Below are 13,953 nucleotides of genomic sequence, written 5' to 3' on the forward strand. Positions count from 1 at the left end.
TCTGAAACCTGCTAGGTTGCTAGGTGCGGCCAATAGGCTGTAATCGCTTAACTTTTCAGTTAAGTGTAGTCGCCTAACTTTTCAGCTTATTGCCATACAGGCGTGTATCGTGGACAGAACGTCGAGGGCCTGGTCATCGCTGGTTGCAACTTTAATTATTATTATTTTCCCGATAATAAATCACGTTTTTGAGGGGCAATGCGTAGTTACGCAATACTGCACATACATAACCAGTGGCAAAGAATTACATATTTTATTAGTCTCAAAAAGGGGCGTGCCCTAATGGCTCTTAAAGGTGAACAAATTGAGCTGATCACATCTTATAAATACCTGGGCATTTGGCTAGATGCCAAACTCTCATTTAAGGTTCATGTGGAGAACCTAATTAAGAGGACAAATTGGCTTCCTTTACAGAAACAGGTCCTGTTTTTCTTTTACCAACAGAAGAACTATTGTTCAATCTGTAATAACATCTGTATTTGACTATGGGGATATACTGTATATGTATGCTTCACTCTCCACACTGAAGCCTCTGGAAGCAGTCTACCACAGTGCTTTGCGTTTTATTACTGGCGATGATTATCTCACCATCACTGTATTTTATATGATTAAGTGGGTTGGCCATCTCTCGCAGTTCGTAGCGAGCAACATTGTATTGTATTTATTTATAAGGCCTTGTGTGGTAAATGTCCTTTATCTATCCTCGTTTTTTGAACGAAAGGTTAGTGGACATTCAACACGTTCACAAACACACATTAGATATACCAGTCCACGTGAGAGCAGTGAATAAGGAAAGACTGCTTTCAAGCTCCACACTAATGGAACAAACTTCAGGACTCTCTGAAACTGGTGCGATTGGTCTCAATAGAGACATTTAGGGTGCTTCTTGAGGACACACTACATAGTGACTGCACCTGTTTCATGTAACACTATGTTTATTTGCATCTGTGACATTGAAATGTGATTCAAATGTTCGTTATTGTTTCTCATTATGTATGTGTTTTACATTGTTGTTATCAGGGCGTCCTTGAAAAAGAGAGCTTGCTCTCAATTGGCTTCCCTGAATAAATAAAGATAAAAGAAAGAAAGAAAGAAAATTCACTCAGCGTACACAAAATACGTTAACGATGAAAAGTTCTCAAAAGCTCAAGAAGAGTTTTCGTACAACGGCGTGACCATGGTGAAGCGTCAAACTTCAACGCCAAACAAGAAGTGCATATAGCCGATCTACAATTCCTATTGGCTGGGCTTTAAACAGCTTTAACTTCAGTTCGCAGCATGCTACCGAGTACACATTTGGTATGTGGACTAAGACCACCAATAGGGATGAGCTGTAATTGCTGAAGCCCCGTAATTGCTAAAGCCCAGCCCCTAATGGCTGGGCTTTAAACAGCCATAACTCCAGTTTTCAGCATGCTACCAAGTACATATTTGGTATGTGGACTTAGACCACCCATAGGGACGAACTGTAATTGCTGAAGCCCCGCCCCCTCTGTCTTCCTATTTGCTGGGCTTGAAACAGCCATAACTCCAGTTCCCAGCATCGAAAACCTACCAAACTTGCTATGTGCACTTTGACGGCCAAAAGGGACAGGGTGCATTTGCTTAAGCTATGTGGCATAACTTCAGCTGATTGCCATACAGACTTGTATCGTGGACAGAGCTGCGAGGGCCCGTTGCTGCTTTCAGCTTTAATAATCATTGGAGTTTCAATAGGGCTTTGCACTACTGTGCAGCGGTCGGGCCCTAATTAAAGCTGAAAGCAGCAGCGATTCCCGGGCCCTCGCAACTCTGTCCACATTACGGGCAAATATCGACCAATTAAAACATGGAGAAGAGCTAAGCAACCTCCAATGAAGGACCAGGATTTTCAACCGAGTCCAGTGAGGTGAACAAGAACCCCTGTGTGTGTGAGTGTGTGTTTGTGTGTGTGTGTGTGTGTGTGTGTGTGTGTGTGTGTGTGTGTGTGTGTGTGTGTGTGTGTGTGTGTGTGTGTGTGTGTGTGTGTGTGTGTGTGTGTGTGTGTGTGTGTGTGTGATAATGACACAACACAAATAAAATGGTATTGGGTTATATTGATTGCATTGTATTCATATTGTGTCATATTGTTGCAGAAGGCCAGGGTAAGATACCAGTGAAACGGCGCCATAGTCAAGACAAACTACCCCCTGAAAGTGAGTAAAACTGAACTGAATATTAACTGTTTTTAATCTGTGAAACGGCCCCATAGCCAAGAATTACTATCCCTTGAAATTAAGTAAAACTGAACTGAATCTAAACTGTTTTGTTTAATTTATTTCCATATTTTGGAAAAGACTTGTTACGATCCTATGTTCTAGGCCCTAGCCCTTGCCAACATTATGTCACTGCTTATTCCCTAGACTCTAGGGAATAAGGACCGTGACATAATAGCATGATAGCAATAAGGAACAGTGGCTAAGTCTCACATTCCCTGGCTAAGTCTCACATTCCCAGACAATTAGGGAGGATTACTACATCATGCATTACTATTATACAAAAGTGCAAAAGATCAGGAAAGACAATTCCTTTTCAAAAAGACAACTAGATATCTCTGAAGATTTACAAAATACAACCACATAATAGAGAGCATAAGACAATAAAGTTGATTCTGATTCAGATTCTGAACGTTGTAATGCTACTAAGTCACAGAAAGTCAGTTTCCGTTGCCTTTTTCGTGCCTCGTTGTACATTCTCATAGCAAACTGATGAAGCCCCTCCAGCCTCATCCTAGGGTAGAGGAATAAGTCCCTCAGGTACTTCCACTTCTGACAAAAGTAATTCTGCAAGAATGCTGTCAAATGATTTGAGTACAATGCATTGATATTTGTTGATATTCATTCATTAAGTTAACGTCCATTTAGAAAATCACTTTGAAATGTGCTCATATAACTCAAACTGTTTGAGGGTGAAATAGTGGTTTAATTTTGAGGTCATACAACCAATTGTATTTCTCAGTCTTTCACTGTTTTGGCTTACAGTGAGTGCCAGGAATCTCACCAGCGCTGATGACACTGATGACAGCAATACACCAACAGATGCTCCGAGCTCCTATGTCAAAGCTCTGCCCAGCGCAGGTGAGTTGTGGGTTTTGTCCACCGGGGGGGGCACGGTGGCAGCTAGAAGGTCCTGGGTTCGATTCCTGCTGGGGACGCTGCGGCCACTGGGGGCGTGTTCTCTCCTCCATGTCATCAGTGTCGATACCCCAGGTGGGGTTGGCGAAAGGGCCTTTCTGTGTGGAGTTTGCATGTTCCCCCGTGTCCCCTAGGGTAAGTACCCTCACAAAAGACATGCAGTAATCCTGGTCTCTATACTGCCTCCCCCTGGTTAGCCAAGGCGCCTGATGGAGGGGAAAGGAACTGTTTGGTTCCTAGGAAGCGGCCTGCTCACTCCTCATGCATTGAAGGAAGCATGAGCTCAGTTCGGGGTTCTCCCCAGGCTGGCAGAGGGAGCGTAGCGCCCAGGATTCCTCTTAGGCAATTGGCACTGGGGTGAATAAATGGGTTACACAAATTGTGGGATAAAAAGAAAAGATAGAAACTATGAAATATCAATCAATCAGAATAGTGGGCGGGGCTAAGTAACTCCAATGAAGGATAAGGACTCTCAACCAAATCAAGTGACGCGACTCACATCTCGGTATGTTTGCACAAAACGATGATTTAAGTTACTGTATGTCCTGTGGGTGTGCACAAAAGTATGATACGATATGATTGCTGTTTAAATCCCAGCCAATAGGAATGCAGAGGGGGTGGGGCTTAAGCAATTATAGCCTATCCCTATTGGCCATCTAAGTGCACCTAGCAAGTTTTGTAGGTACAGTATAGCATGGTGGGAACTAGTTATGGCTGTTTAAAGCCCAGCAAGGAATTGTAGATTGACTATTTTTACTTCCTGTTTGGCGTTGAAGTTTGACGCTTCGCATCGGTCACGCCATTTTACGAAAACTCAAGCATTTTATCATTTTTCATCGTTAAGATCTTTTGTGTACGCTGACCGAATTTGAGCGGATACGATAATTTGCCTAGGAGGAGTTCATTATAGTACAACCCGTGAAAATGGCGTGAAATTCACAAAAACGCCATTAAAAATTCAAAATGGCTGACTTCCTATTTGGTTTCGGTCATGGCTCCAAGAGAGGTTTTTGTAAGTCGGGGCATGATACAGGTGTGTACCAATTTGCATGCGTGCAGGTGAAACCGTATTGTTGGGCTTGAAGCAAAAACTTTTGTAGGGGGCGCTATTGATACATTAGGCCACGCCCCCCCTTTTCGTAATGTAATTTTTCGCCACTTTTGATGCGTGTGCACGGTTTCGTAAATTTTTGAGTATTCTTTTTTTTTCATATCTGACTTTCCTAATGACAGAAAATTGTCCATGTTGTTTTTGTTCGTAGAGAGCAACATTGTATTCTATTTATTTATAAGGCCTTGTGTGGTAAACTTCCTTTATATCTATCATCGCTTTTGGAACCAAAGGTTACTGGACATTCAACACGTTCACAAACACACATTAGATATACCAGTCCACGTAAGAGCAGTGAACAAGGAAAGACTTATTTCATGTATTTATGCTCCACACAAATGGAGCAAACTTCAGGACTCTCTGAAACTGGTGCGATTGGTCTCAATAAAGACATTTAGGGTGCTTCTTGAGGACACACTACATAGTGACTGCACCTGTTTCATGTAACACTATGTTTATTTGCATCTGTGACATTGTAATGTGATTCAAATGTTTGTTATTGTTTCTCATTAATATATGTATTTTACTAGAAGTTCGGGCCGCTACGCGGCCCGAACGTCTAGCGTGACGCGTCGTTCACTTTGCAGTGCCACCTTACAGGCACCTCACAGTGTGAGAGAGAGTTTTGTGCCCTCCTAAATCCACGGCAGGCTTTGAAAGTACCCACTTCAGAAAGAGGTGACGTGCATCACCTCTCCAATGACCAAAACCCACTATGGAAGCCGTCGAACTGGTGCGATCTGACGGCATCCTAGAATTTATAGGTAGGATGTGATGTCATGCGTGATGTCATGCTGTCGTGAGATTACGTCACACTGGCGTTGTGTCCATATTCGGAGTGATGCAACGTACATACAACATACTGACAAACATACTGACAACCGACATGGCGCAGGATTCAAATTGTATATATATAGATATGTTGTTATCAGGGAGTCCTTCAAAAAGAGAGCTTACTCTCAATGGGCTCCTCTGAATAAATAAAGGAAAAAGAAAGAAAGAAAGAACATTCACTCAGCGTACACAAAAGACGTTAACGATGAAAAGTTCTTGTAAAACGGCGTGACCATGGCGAAGCGTCAAACTTCAACGCCAAACAAGAAGTGAATATAGCCGATCGACAATTCCGATTGGCTGGGTTTTAAACAGCTATAACTCCAGTTTGCAGCATGCTACCGAGTACAACTTTGCTATGTGGACTAAGACCACTAATGGGCACGAGCTGTAATTGCTGAAGCCCCACCTCCTCTGTCTTCCTATTGGCTGGGCTTTAAACAGCCATAACTCCAGTTCCCAGCATCGAAAACCTAATTAAAGCTGCAAGCAGCAGCGATTCCCGGGCCCTCGCAACTCTGGCCACATTACGGGCAAATATCGACCAATTAGAACATGGAGAAGAGCTAAGCAACTCTAATGAAGGACCAGGATTTTCAACCGAGTCAAGTGAGGTGTGTGTGTGTGTGTGTGTGTGTGTGTGTGTGTGTGTGTGTGTGTGTGTGTGTGTGTGTGTGTGTGTGTGTGTGTGTGTGTGTGTGTGTGTGTGTGTGTGTGTGTGTGTGTGTGTGATAATGACACAACACAAATAAAATTGTATTGGGTTATATTGATTGAATTGCATTGTCTCATATTGTTGCAGAAGGCCAGGGTAAGATACCGGTGAAACGGCGCCATAGTCAAGACAAACTACCCCCTGAAAGTGAGTAAAACTGAACTGAATCTAAACTGTTTTGTTTCATTTGTTTCCATATTTTGGAAAAGCCTACTGGAATATTTGAAGTGAGCCTATAATAGACAAACTACCCCTTGAAATTGAGTAAAACTGAATGAATCTAAACTGTTTTGTTTAATTTGTTTCCATATTTTGGAAAAGCCTTGTTACGATCCTACGGTCTAGGCCCTAGACCTTGCCCATGGGTCTATTTGCAATGACAAAGGATGATTTTTATTTCTTATTCCCAGTGACACCTTTTAAATGCTTTTTTATGCTTATTCATAATATATCTTTCATATTTGTCTTCTCTCTGTTTTAACCTGTGCCCCCTCTCTTTTTGTGATTTTGTGTTTTTAACTAACCTTGCCTGTATGAGCTATGAGATATCTGAATTTTCCCTCTGGGATCAATAAAGTATCTATCTAGGGAATATAGGCGGGTGCAGTTATGGTTTGACCCAAAACAAATTGCAACAAAAGGTATTTCAATGGATTATTGTAGTATTAGCTGTACTTAATAACATATCAAAAGTTTACCAAAATCGGACCACTAGAAAGGTAACATTTTCAAGATGGCCGCCGCCAGTTCCTTAAAAAGACCATTACTCCTTCATTATTCATCCTAGACATGTAACAAGCATGACTCCTTCATTATTCATCCTAGACATGTAACATCACATGTAACAAGCCTACTGGAATATTTGAAGTGATTTTGCTCAAGCTTGAGTAAAATTGTTTAATAGCTTACTTGTACTTACTTTAGTTTTTCCATTTTATGCCACTTAAAGGAGAATTTAGGACTACGTTTTTCTTACCTTTCGCGTATTTCTATCGCGATTTTTTATATATTTTTATGTTCATCACTGACTTCCCAATGACAGAAAACCGTCCACAGTGTTTGTGTGAGATGAGCCCCTCCGGAAGTCTCGCAAGCCGAGATTTCGCCCGTGATCACTGATGTAAACACTACGGCGGCCCACACGAAAACAACGTGGACAATTTTCTGTCATTAGGAAAGTCAGATATGAACAAAAAAATAAAAAATAAATCGCAATAGAAATACGCAATCTAGAGCATATAGCGCCCGCTCTGGTTTTTAGCTGCGGCAGACTCGGGATGGAGTTACGACATTTTTCTACTGTACCACTCGTCCTAGGATAAAGTAATATCATATAAAAGGTAAGAAAAATGTAGTTCAAAATTCTCCTTTAAATGGCCAATATTCAAATTTCTTCAGAAATGTGTTTGTAAAGATACACATTTCAAACCCGAAAGCTGTGACAGCTGCTGAAAGTTGGTGTACCCACATATATATATTCAGTCAAAGTAGATTGAACCATTTATTGCAACAAAGGGAATACCGCTAAGCTTAGCGTTAAAGGCTCCGCTCTTGGAGATATTCCCTGAATTTTGTCCAAGCACAATCAGGGAATGCTAAGCAAAACCCCCAAAGGGATACAATATCAAACAATAAGCAATATATTGACATATTAGTGTGAATTAGCACATATATCATCACAAGTATTTGAGCCTATGCCAGACTATGATCAAAAGGTGGAGGCTGGGGTGGAGGAGGGAGCTAAGCAGCAGTGAAGCAGGCAGCAAGACAAGCAGAGACCTAGTGAATGCAAAGCTGTATTTAAAGGGACCTCCTTGTTAAGCTCTGATTGGAGTATGAATGTGTGACGTAAGGACCAGCAGAGCTGTGAATGTCTAGGCTGATGTTGTCAGCTTTCTGACAGCCGATTACAGCTGAGGCATGCAAGACTTCCGTGCCCTGCATGAACTAACGCTATGCTTCATTTCAGTCAGGAAGACTCACGTCAAAATAGATTTAACCATTTATTGCAACAAACGCTTGACGTTAAAGGCTCCACTCTTGGAGATATTCCCTGAATTTTGTCCAAGCAGCATGCTAAGCAAAATCAGGGAATGCTAAGCAAAACCCCCAAATTAATGAATGCATACTCACTGACTTAGCCAAGTGGCATGCTAGGCTAACTCAGAGAGTGCATAACTGAAATCCCCCAACACCAAGTCTAAAAATTCCCCTAACAGTCATACGATATCTATGTGAAGCAGCAAGCTTGCTGGTGACTTTAATAGAATGCAAGCATACATCCTGAAAAGGTCATCCTACAATTAATGAGAAATGAAGTGTACTAACTATGTGTAACAAGTGTGCTTCAGACCTTTCCTATCACGCACAGATAGGAGGGATGCAAGCATGCATCTGTAAAAAGTCAAACTACCTAAATCAGTGCAGTAGAACCCAGCCAACACTTTCAGCAGCATACTTAAAGGAGACATCCGGGCATTTTCAGTGTTATCTTTAATGTGTTGCTTAGCACTCACCAACATTGACAGGGTCGTTGCGTTAATCTCATTGAGTCCGTGTCGTCCCGTCTAACGACCCCCTCCGTCGGCATAATGGAGGCGGGACGATAGCCCAAATTCGCCTATTTTAACAAATGCAAAGTCTGTTTTTTTTCTCCTAGTAGTCATTGTGGAGTCTCATGATACCATAACAGGCGCTGAAAGTTCCGACGAGCTAACTGCTAATGCACAACGAGCCAATGCTAGTTGCTTATTTCCCTGCCTGGCAACACGAGTTGCCAGGTACTGGGAGAGAAATAAGCAACTAGCACTTTGCATTTGTTAAAATAGGCGAATTTGGGCTATCGTCGCGCCTCCATTATGCCGACGGAGGGGGTCGTTAGACGGGACGACACGGACTCAATGAGATTAACGCAACGACCCTGTCAATGTTGGTGAGTGCTAAGCAACACATTAAAGATAACACTGAAAATGCCCGGATGTCTCCTTTAAGTCTGATGTAAATCTTAGATAGATATTAACACACAAAAGCTTCGAGTTCCACAAGCAGATCACCACCATTAAAATACGTAATTTTTTTTGTACGTTTAGGCCCTCAATTTCCCGATTCATTATCGGGAAGAAGCGCAAGCGGAATAATAATAATAAGAATCAAGCAATTTCAGCCTGTCCCTATTGGCCGTCTAAGTGTACCTATGAGGTTTTGTAGGATTCGATGCTGGGAACCGGAGTTATGGCTGCTTAAAGCCCAGCCAATAGGAACACAGAGGGGGCGGGGCTTAAGCAATTTCAGCTTGTCTAAGTATACCTAGGAAGTTTTGTAGGTATTAGATGCTGGGAGTTCAGAAACTTAACTTTGGTCAATTATTAATAGGTATTTTTTCACTTTTACAACAAGGTACAGCTTGTAAGGATTACCTCTACCCTCAAAGTCAGATATCTATTTCTAATTTGTAACATAGGAGTACATGATGTACAGGCATCACTCTGAAGGAATGTAAATGGAACACCAGTACATTTGCTTCTGTTGTTTATTCGGCTGTTTATAGTGGGCTTGCTGCAGGAGCAGCGAGCCCACTATAGATGTTCGCACTATTTTTATATTCTCCTCAAAGGTTTGGCACCTAACTACTCCTACATACTTTCACTTAGAAACTCAATTCAAACTGTAAACAATACAGCTTACTGTGGACATGTGTGCTTGTACTTTTCTTTTTGAAATAATTTGTAGTTTTGAAATATTTAAAGGGACTACACCATGAATTTTAACTTTTTCTTCTTTTTTGTGTGTTTTTGGTTTCCCCTACCTCTCTTCTATCCCCCAAAATACCCCAGTTTGAACACTCAGGCTTTCACAGCAAATCTGGGGTTTTCTGTACATTGGTCTCAAAACAGGCCAAACTGATTTTCAGGGTACAATCCCTCCCGTTTTTCAGTTCCAACCAATTTTTTTTGTTTTAAAATGTTTTCCTTTTTTTTTAACTTTTTTTTTAACTTTTTCCACACAGAACGAGGAGATAACATGCATTCAAACTGGCTCAATAGTGCCCCGTGCCAAACAGGACAATGTGGTATTGCAGGTGAAAGTGCTTTATAAGCCAGAGAGAAGTTAGTTGGAATGAGTATATCTGAGGCTTGATTTAGGCTCAAACCTTTTGAAAAACGTTTGAGGGACATAAACAAAATGATATTAAATATTATTATTGTTTTTTAAATTCATGGTGTAGATCCTTTAACTTTAAACACCCCAAGTCTATGGAAAAGTCAATGTTATTTCAACTGAAAACCCCTTTTTCTTTCACTTGTTTACAATCATGTCACTTCAGCATGCTTTAATTTACAGACTCCATTTAAACTTTAAAAGGTTGACGTACATTATGACTTCCATTGCTGTTTAACTTTTTGATCACTTTTATACTTTTGAAGCTCTCCTCAGTGGGATTCCCACTTTAAAGCACATGTGGATCTCAGTCTTTTCACCTTTTCCAATACACACTAATATAATGGTGTTTGCTAGAAGGGAGAGAGAAGGACATAGGAGGAATGGCCCATGTTTTCGTAAAGTCACTGTGGCCGCATGTTTTACACAGATATGTGTAAAAAAAATGCCGCTAACACCTGTGGTGTTAGCGGGTGAAATTTGACCCGGCAGAGAAGTGAGGCTCAATTCCCCCCAAATTGTCAATATTCAATGTTTACATGTTTGAGAGGGAGAGAGACCTGTCCTCAATTAGCATTTTCTATCAGGAGTAAAATAAAGTTTGAGTTTATGAAAAATAAATGACTTTTTACCCTCTATTAAATTTTGACCCGCTAACGCCACAGATGTCATTATTTTTAATAATATTAACATTTTTTAAAGTTAAAAAACTAAAACAAGTATTTATTTTTATTTTTGGAAGTGTGTTCTAATGTTAGTCTATTATAGCTAGATAACATCATTATCCATTGTCTTCAATATAGGAAAAGTAATGAGTGAATTTTAACATTTTTACAATTGAAAACGACATATATTGAAAGATGAAACCCTAACCCAACATAATATTATAAAAAGTGTTTACATGGATATGAATGCATTACAAGTCAGCTATGAGGTGGGAGAAAAAAATAAATGCGAATATTGTCTTTTTTAGTATTTTGGGCTGAGTTAAATCATGGGTCAAATTTGACCCGTTAACACCACACGTGGATGCAGGTTTCTAACACAATGCAAGGGTTAATCCAAAGATCTAAGCTCTGTGATGTATACATTTTGAGTTAAGACCATTAATATAAACCCATGTCTCTACACTAGCAATCAGTGCAGCTGGTGATACCTATCTGTCAGTCATTGGCTGCTCAATGGTGCTGCAAAGTAATTAAGTACATTTACTCAAGTACTATACAAGTGCTTACAATGCACAGTACAATTTTGAGGTACTTTTACTTTACTTTCCATTTTTGTTACTACTCCACTACAATCAGAGGCGTATGGTCATTGGGGCCAACGAGGCCATGGCCCGGTCTGTGTGAACCCTGCTTGCCCCTGTGTTGACAAAAAATCAACATAACGACATTAGTAGCCCCTCACTCTTTAAGTCGCCTTTGTTTTCAAATGGGGCTCATTTGCATTCGGCCGAATAGTTAATGAGTGGCCATTAGAAAACCAGTTTCGCCGTCAAACCGGTTCTCCATTGCGCAGAGACGAGCACCTCTCCATTCAGAAATGTAATAGAAGAAGAACCGCCGTCCTGAAACACCCTTGCCCCGCGTCTAAACCGGCGGCCTCGGTCCGCGAAAAAAATGGGGCAGAGTGTTTTGGGACTTTGTTACTTTGCAGATTTGATTAATACAAAACCTACAGTAACCACACACAGCCACATGATATACCCCCCTCTGTCATACTTTAACTATTAAAACAAAGCCGATCTACAATGTGATGTGTTGTGAGCTTGTAGATCTGCCATTTTGGAAAAACCTTGACAGTCTTTGGAAAGTGTGAGTACAGGGGGCGGCACTGGCTCAGGAGTAGAGTGGCCTGTCAAGTGGCCGAATGGCAACTGTGAGGTTCACAGTTGGATCCCGGGCTCCCCCAGAGTTAGTGTCGAAGTGTCCTTGAGCAAGACGCTGAACCCCTAATTGCTCCCGATGAGTAGGTGTCTAGCATGGTTTCCTCCGCCATCAGTGTACGAATGAGTGTGTAAATGGGTGACATTTTTATGGCAATAACTTTGTACATTTCAAGCTCCAATTTAACACATTGGGTGCCAAAACCGTGATTTACTGTGTTATCAAAGAGTAGACGCTCAGGTGCCAAAACCGGGATTTACCGTGTTATCAAAGATTTCGTTTTTTTCCACAGGGGGGGGGTAGCGCAACTTTGGAACCACCGACGGTGCCTCTGAGAAGGAAGGGACGGATGGATCACGTGCCAAAAAATCTGGCTCCCGTCCGCTCCCATTCTATCTCCTTGATAAAAAACCTCCACATCTCCTTAACTTTTTACAGTGTGGAAAACGAGTCATTTTCAACATAACCCGGCACAACCCCCCCCCCCCCCTCCGCCCTCTCTCACACTCACTCACTCACTCACTCACTCACTCACTCACTCACTCACACACACACACACACACACACACACACACACACACACACACACACACACACACACACACACACACACACACACACACACACACACACACACACACACAGGGTAAACCATCGGAAATACCTAATTTACAAGCTCACTGGAGCCAAGTCAAACTGAATTTGTACTTTTTATACTACGTTTTTTGGCTTTAAAGCGAGCCCAAATTGTTTCTTCAGGAACAATATTTTCTAGTTATATTCCACAATTGTATGATGATTTGACTGTGTTTCTGCTGAATGCTGAAATCCATCAAGCTTATCATAGTTTAACAAACTAATGAATTGGGTTTTGTTGTGCAACACAAATAGGATTATCTTTTGAAGCGACAAAAGGCCTTTTTCTGCTTGTCTCTTTTTCAGTGTCCTACACCTGGTTCATGGTGCTGGCACTGGTTGGGGTCTGTATATCTGTACTGGTTGGGGTCTGTTTGTCTGTAGTCGTGGTCTACCTTGTCCCAGTTGACAACGAGCGAGTCCTTGGTGAGTACGTAATGTTATACATACATTAATATAGAATGGAATAGAATTGAATAGAATGTTTGTAGTTAGGCGGAGCACAAGTAAATATTGCAATATTCCTGTGGTAGTGTGTATACACACCAGATAGGGTTGTGGTCTCATCTAGCCAGGGTCTTGTGCAACCTAGTTGGGCATCATCTACAGCTGCAATGAATGACAGGGAGACATGCACATGTTGACATGGACAGAGACAGACACATGCATTATGATGAATGAGTAATGATGCTCATTTTAGGGCTGTGCAAGAAACCCACAGTGAGCAGCAAGGCCAACTTACATACTATTGTGCATGAGCTACTAATTATTTTACCAACTGTCCTAGAACACACACACACACACACACACACACACACACACACACACACACACACACACACACACACACACACACACACACACACACACACACACACACACACACACTATTTGCACACATGCAGGGCTTTAGCTTTAACACATGCAAATAGGATCTATTGATACCTGATTGCTAAAAACTGTAAGAAAGGGAGGATAAGAAAGCAAGAAAGGAAGGATGTGGAACAGCAAGGGAGGAATAAAGGAACACAGATCTACAAGCTCACAACACACTGGCCACAGTAACATGGACCATCATGTATTCATTCCGAATGAATTCATTCCGAATGAACTCATTCTGAATAGAGGAATCTGATCCACTCACCTGTTTACATGGGACCTGAATAAAAGTATTCCTCGTTTACATGACCAAATCATTCATTCAGAATATAACTTTTGACATGCGCAAAGTGGTTCCCGCCTACGCCCGGGCATGGACCAGGGGCCACTACCCGGAGCAGAGCTTCCCCTGGTGAGCATGGGAGGAGGCAATAGCCCCCTTGTGCCTCCGCAGCGGAGGTCTATCGGTCGTAGGCAGGCCCGGAAGCAACGCACCAGGCAGCGTTGTATGCGGTGCAAGCCTGTGTTCCTTTGTCCTTGCCGTTTTAATGCAAAAGTAGCAGATCTACAAGTTCAGAC

The 13,953-nt window shown here is 41.7% G+C and overlaps 1 protein-coding gene across 1 annotated transcript in view; it reads left to right on the top strand.

The window, feature by feature from the left end:
• The window catches only part of LOC311041919 (guanylate-binding protein 1-like), a gene marked incomplete at its 3' end in the record, with an annotated part of 109,666 nt that overhangs the window by 20,779 nt on the left and 74,934 nt on the right, over positions 1-13,953 (top strand). Inside the window, exons 5-8 of the mRNA XM_084052402.1 lie at positions 2,115-2,174; positions 3,000-3,095; positions 5,900-5,959; positions 12,802-12,921. Coding sequence (XP_083908528.1) covers positions 2,115-2,174; positions 3,000-3,095; positions 5,900-5,959; positions 12,802-12,921 — 336 coding nt within the window. The remainder of the gene's footprint in view (positions 1-2,114; positions 2,175-2,999; positions 3,096-5,899; positions 5,960-12,801; positions 12,922-13,953) is intronic.

This window comes from Gymnoscopelus microlampas (genome assembly GCF_963454915.1).
Source record: "Gymnoscopelus microlampas genome assembly, chromosome: 3".
In the NCBI taxonomy this organism is placed as follows: domain Eukaryota; kingdom Metazoa; phylum Chordata; class Actinopteri; order Myctophiformes; family Myctophidae; genus Gymnoscopelus; species Gymnoscopelus microlampas.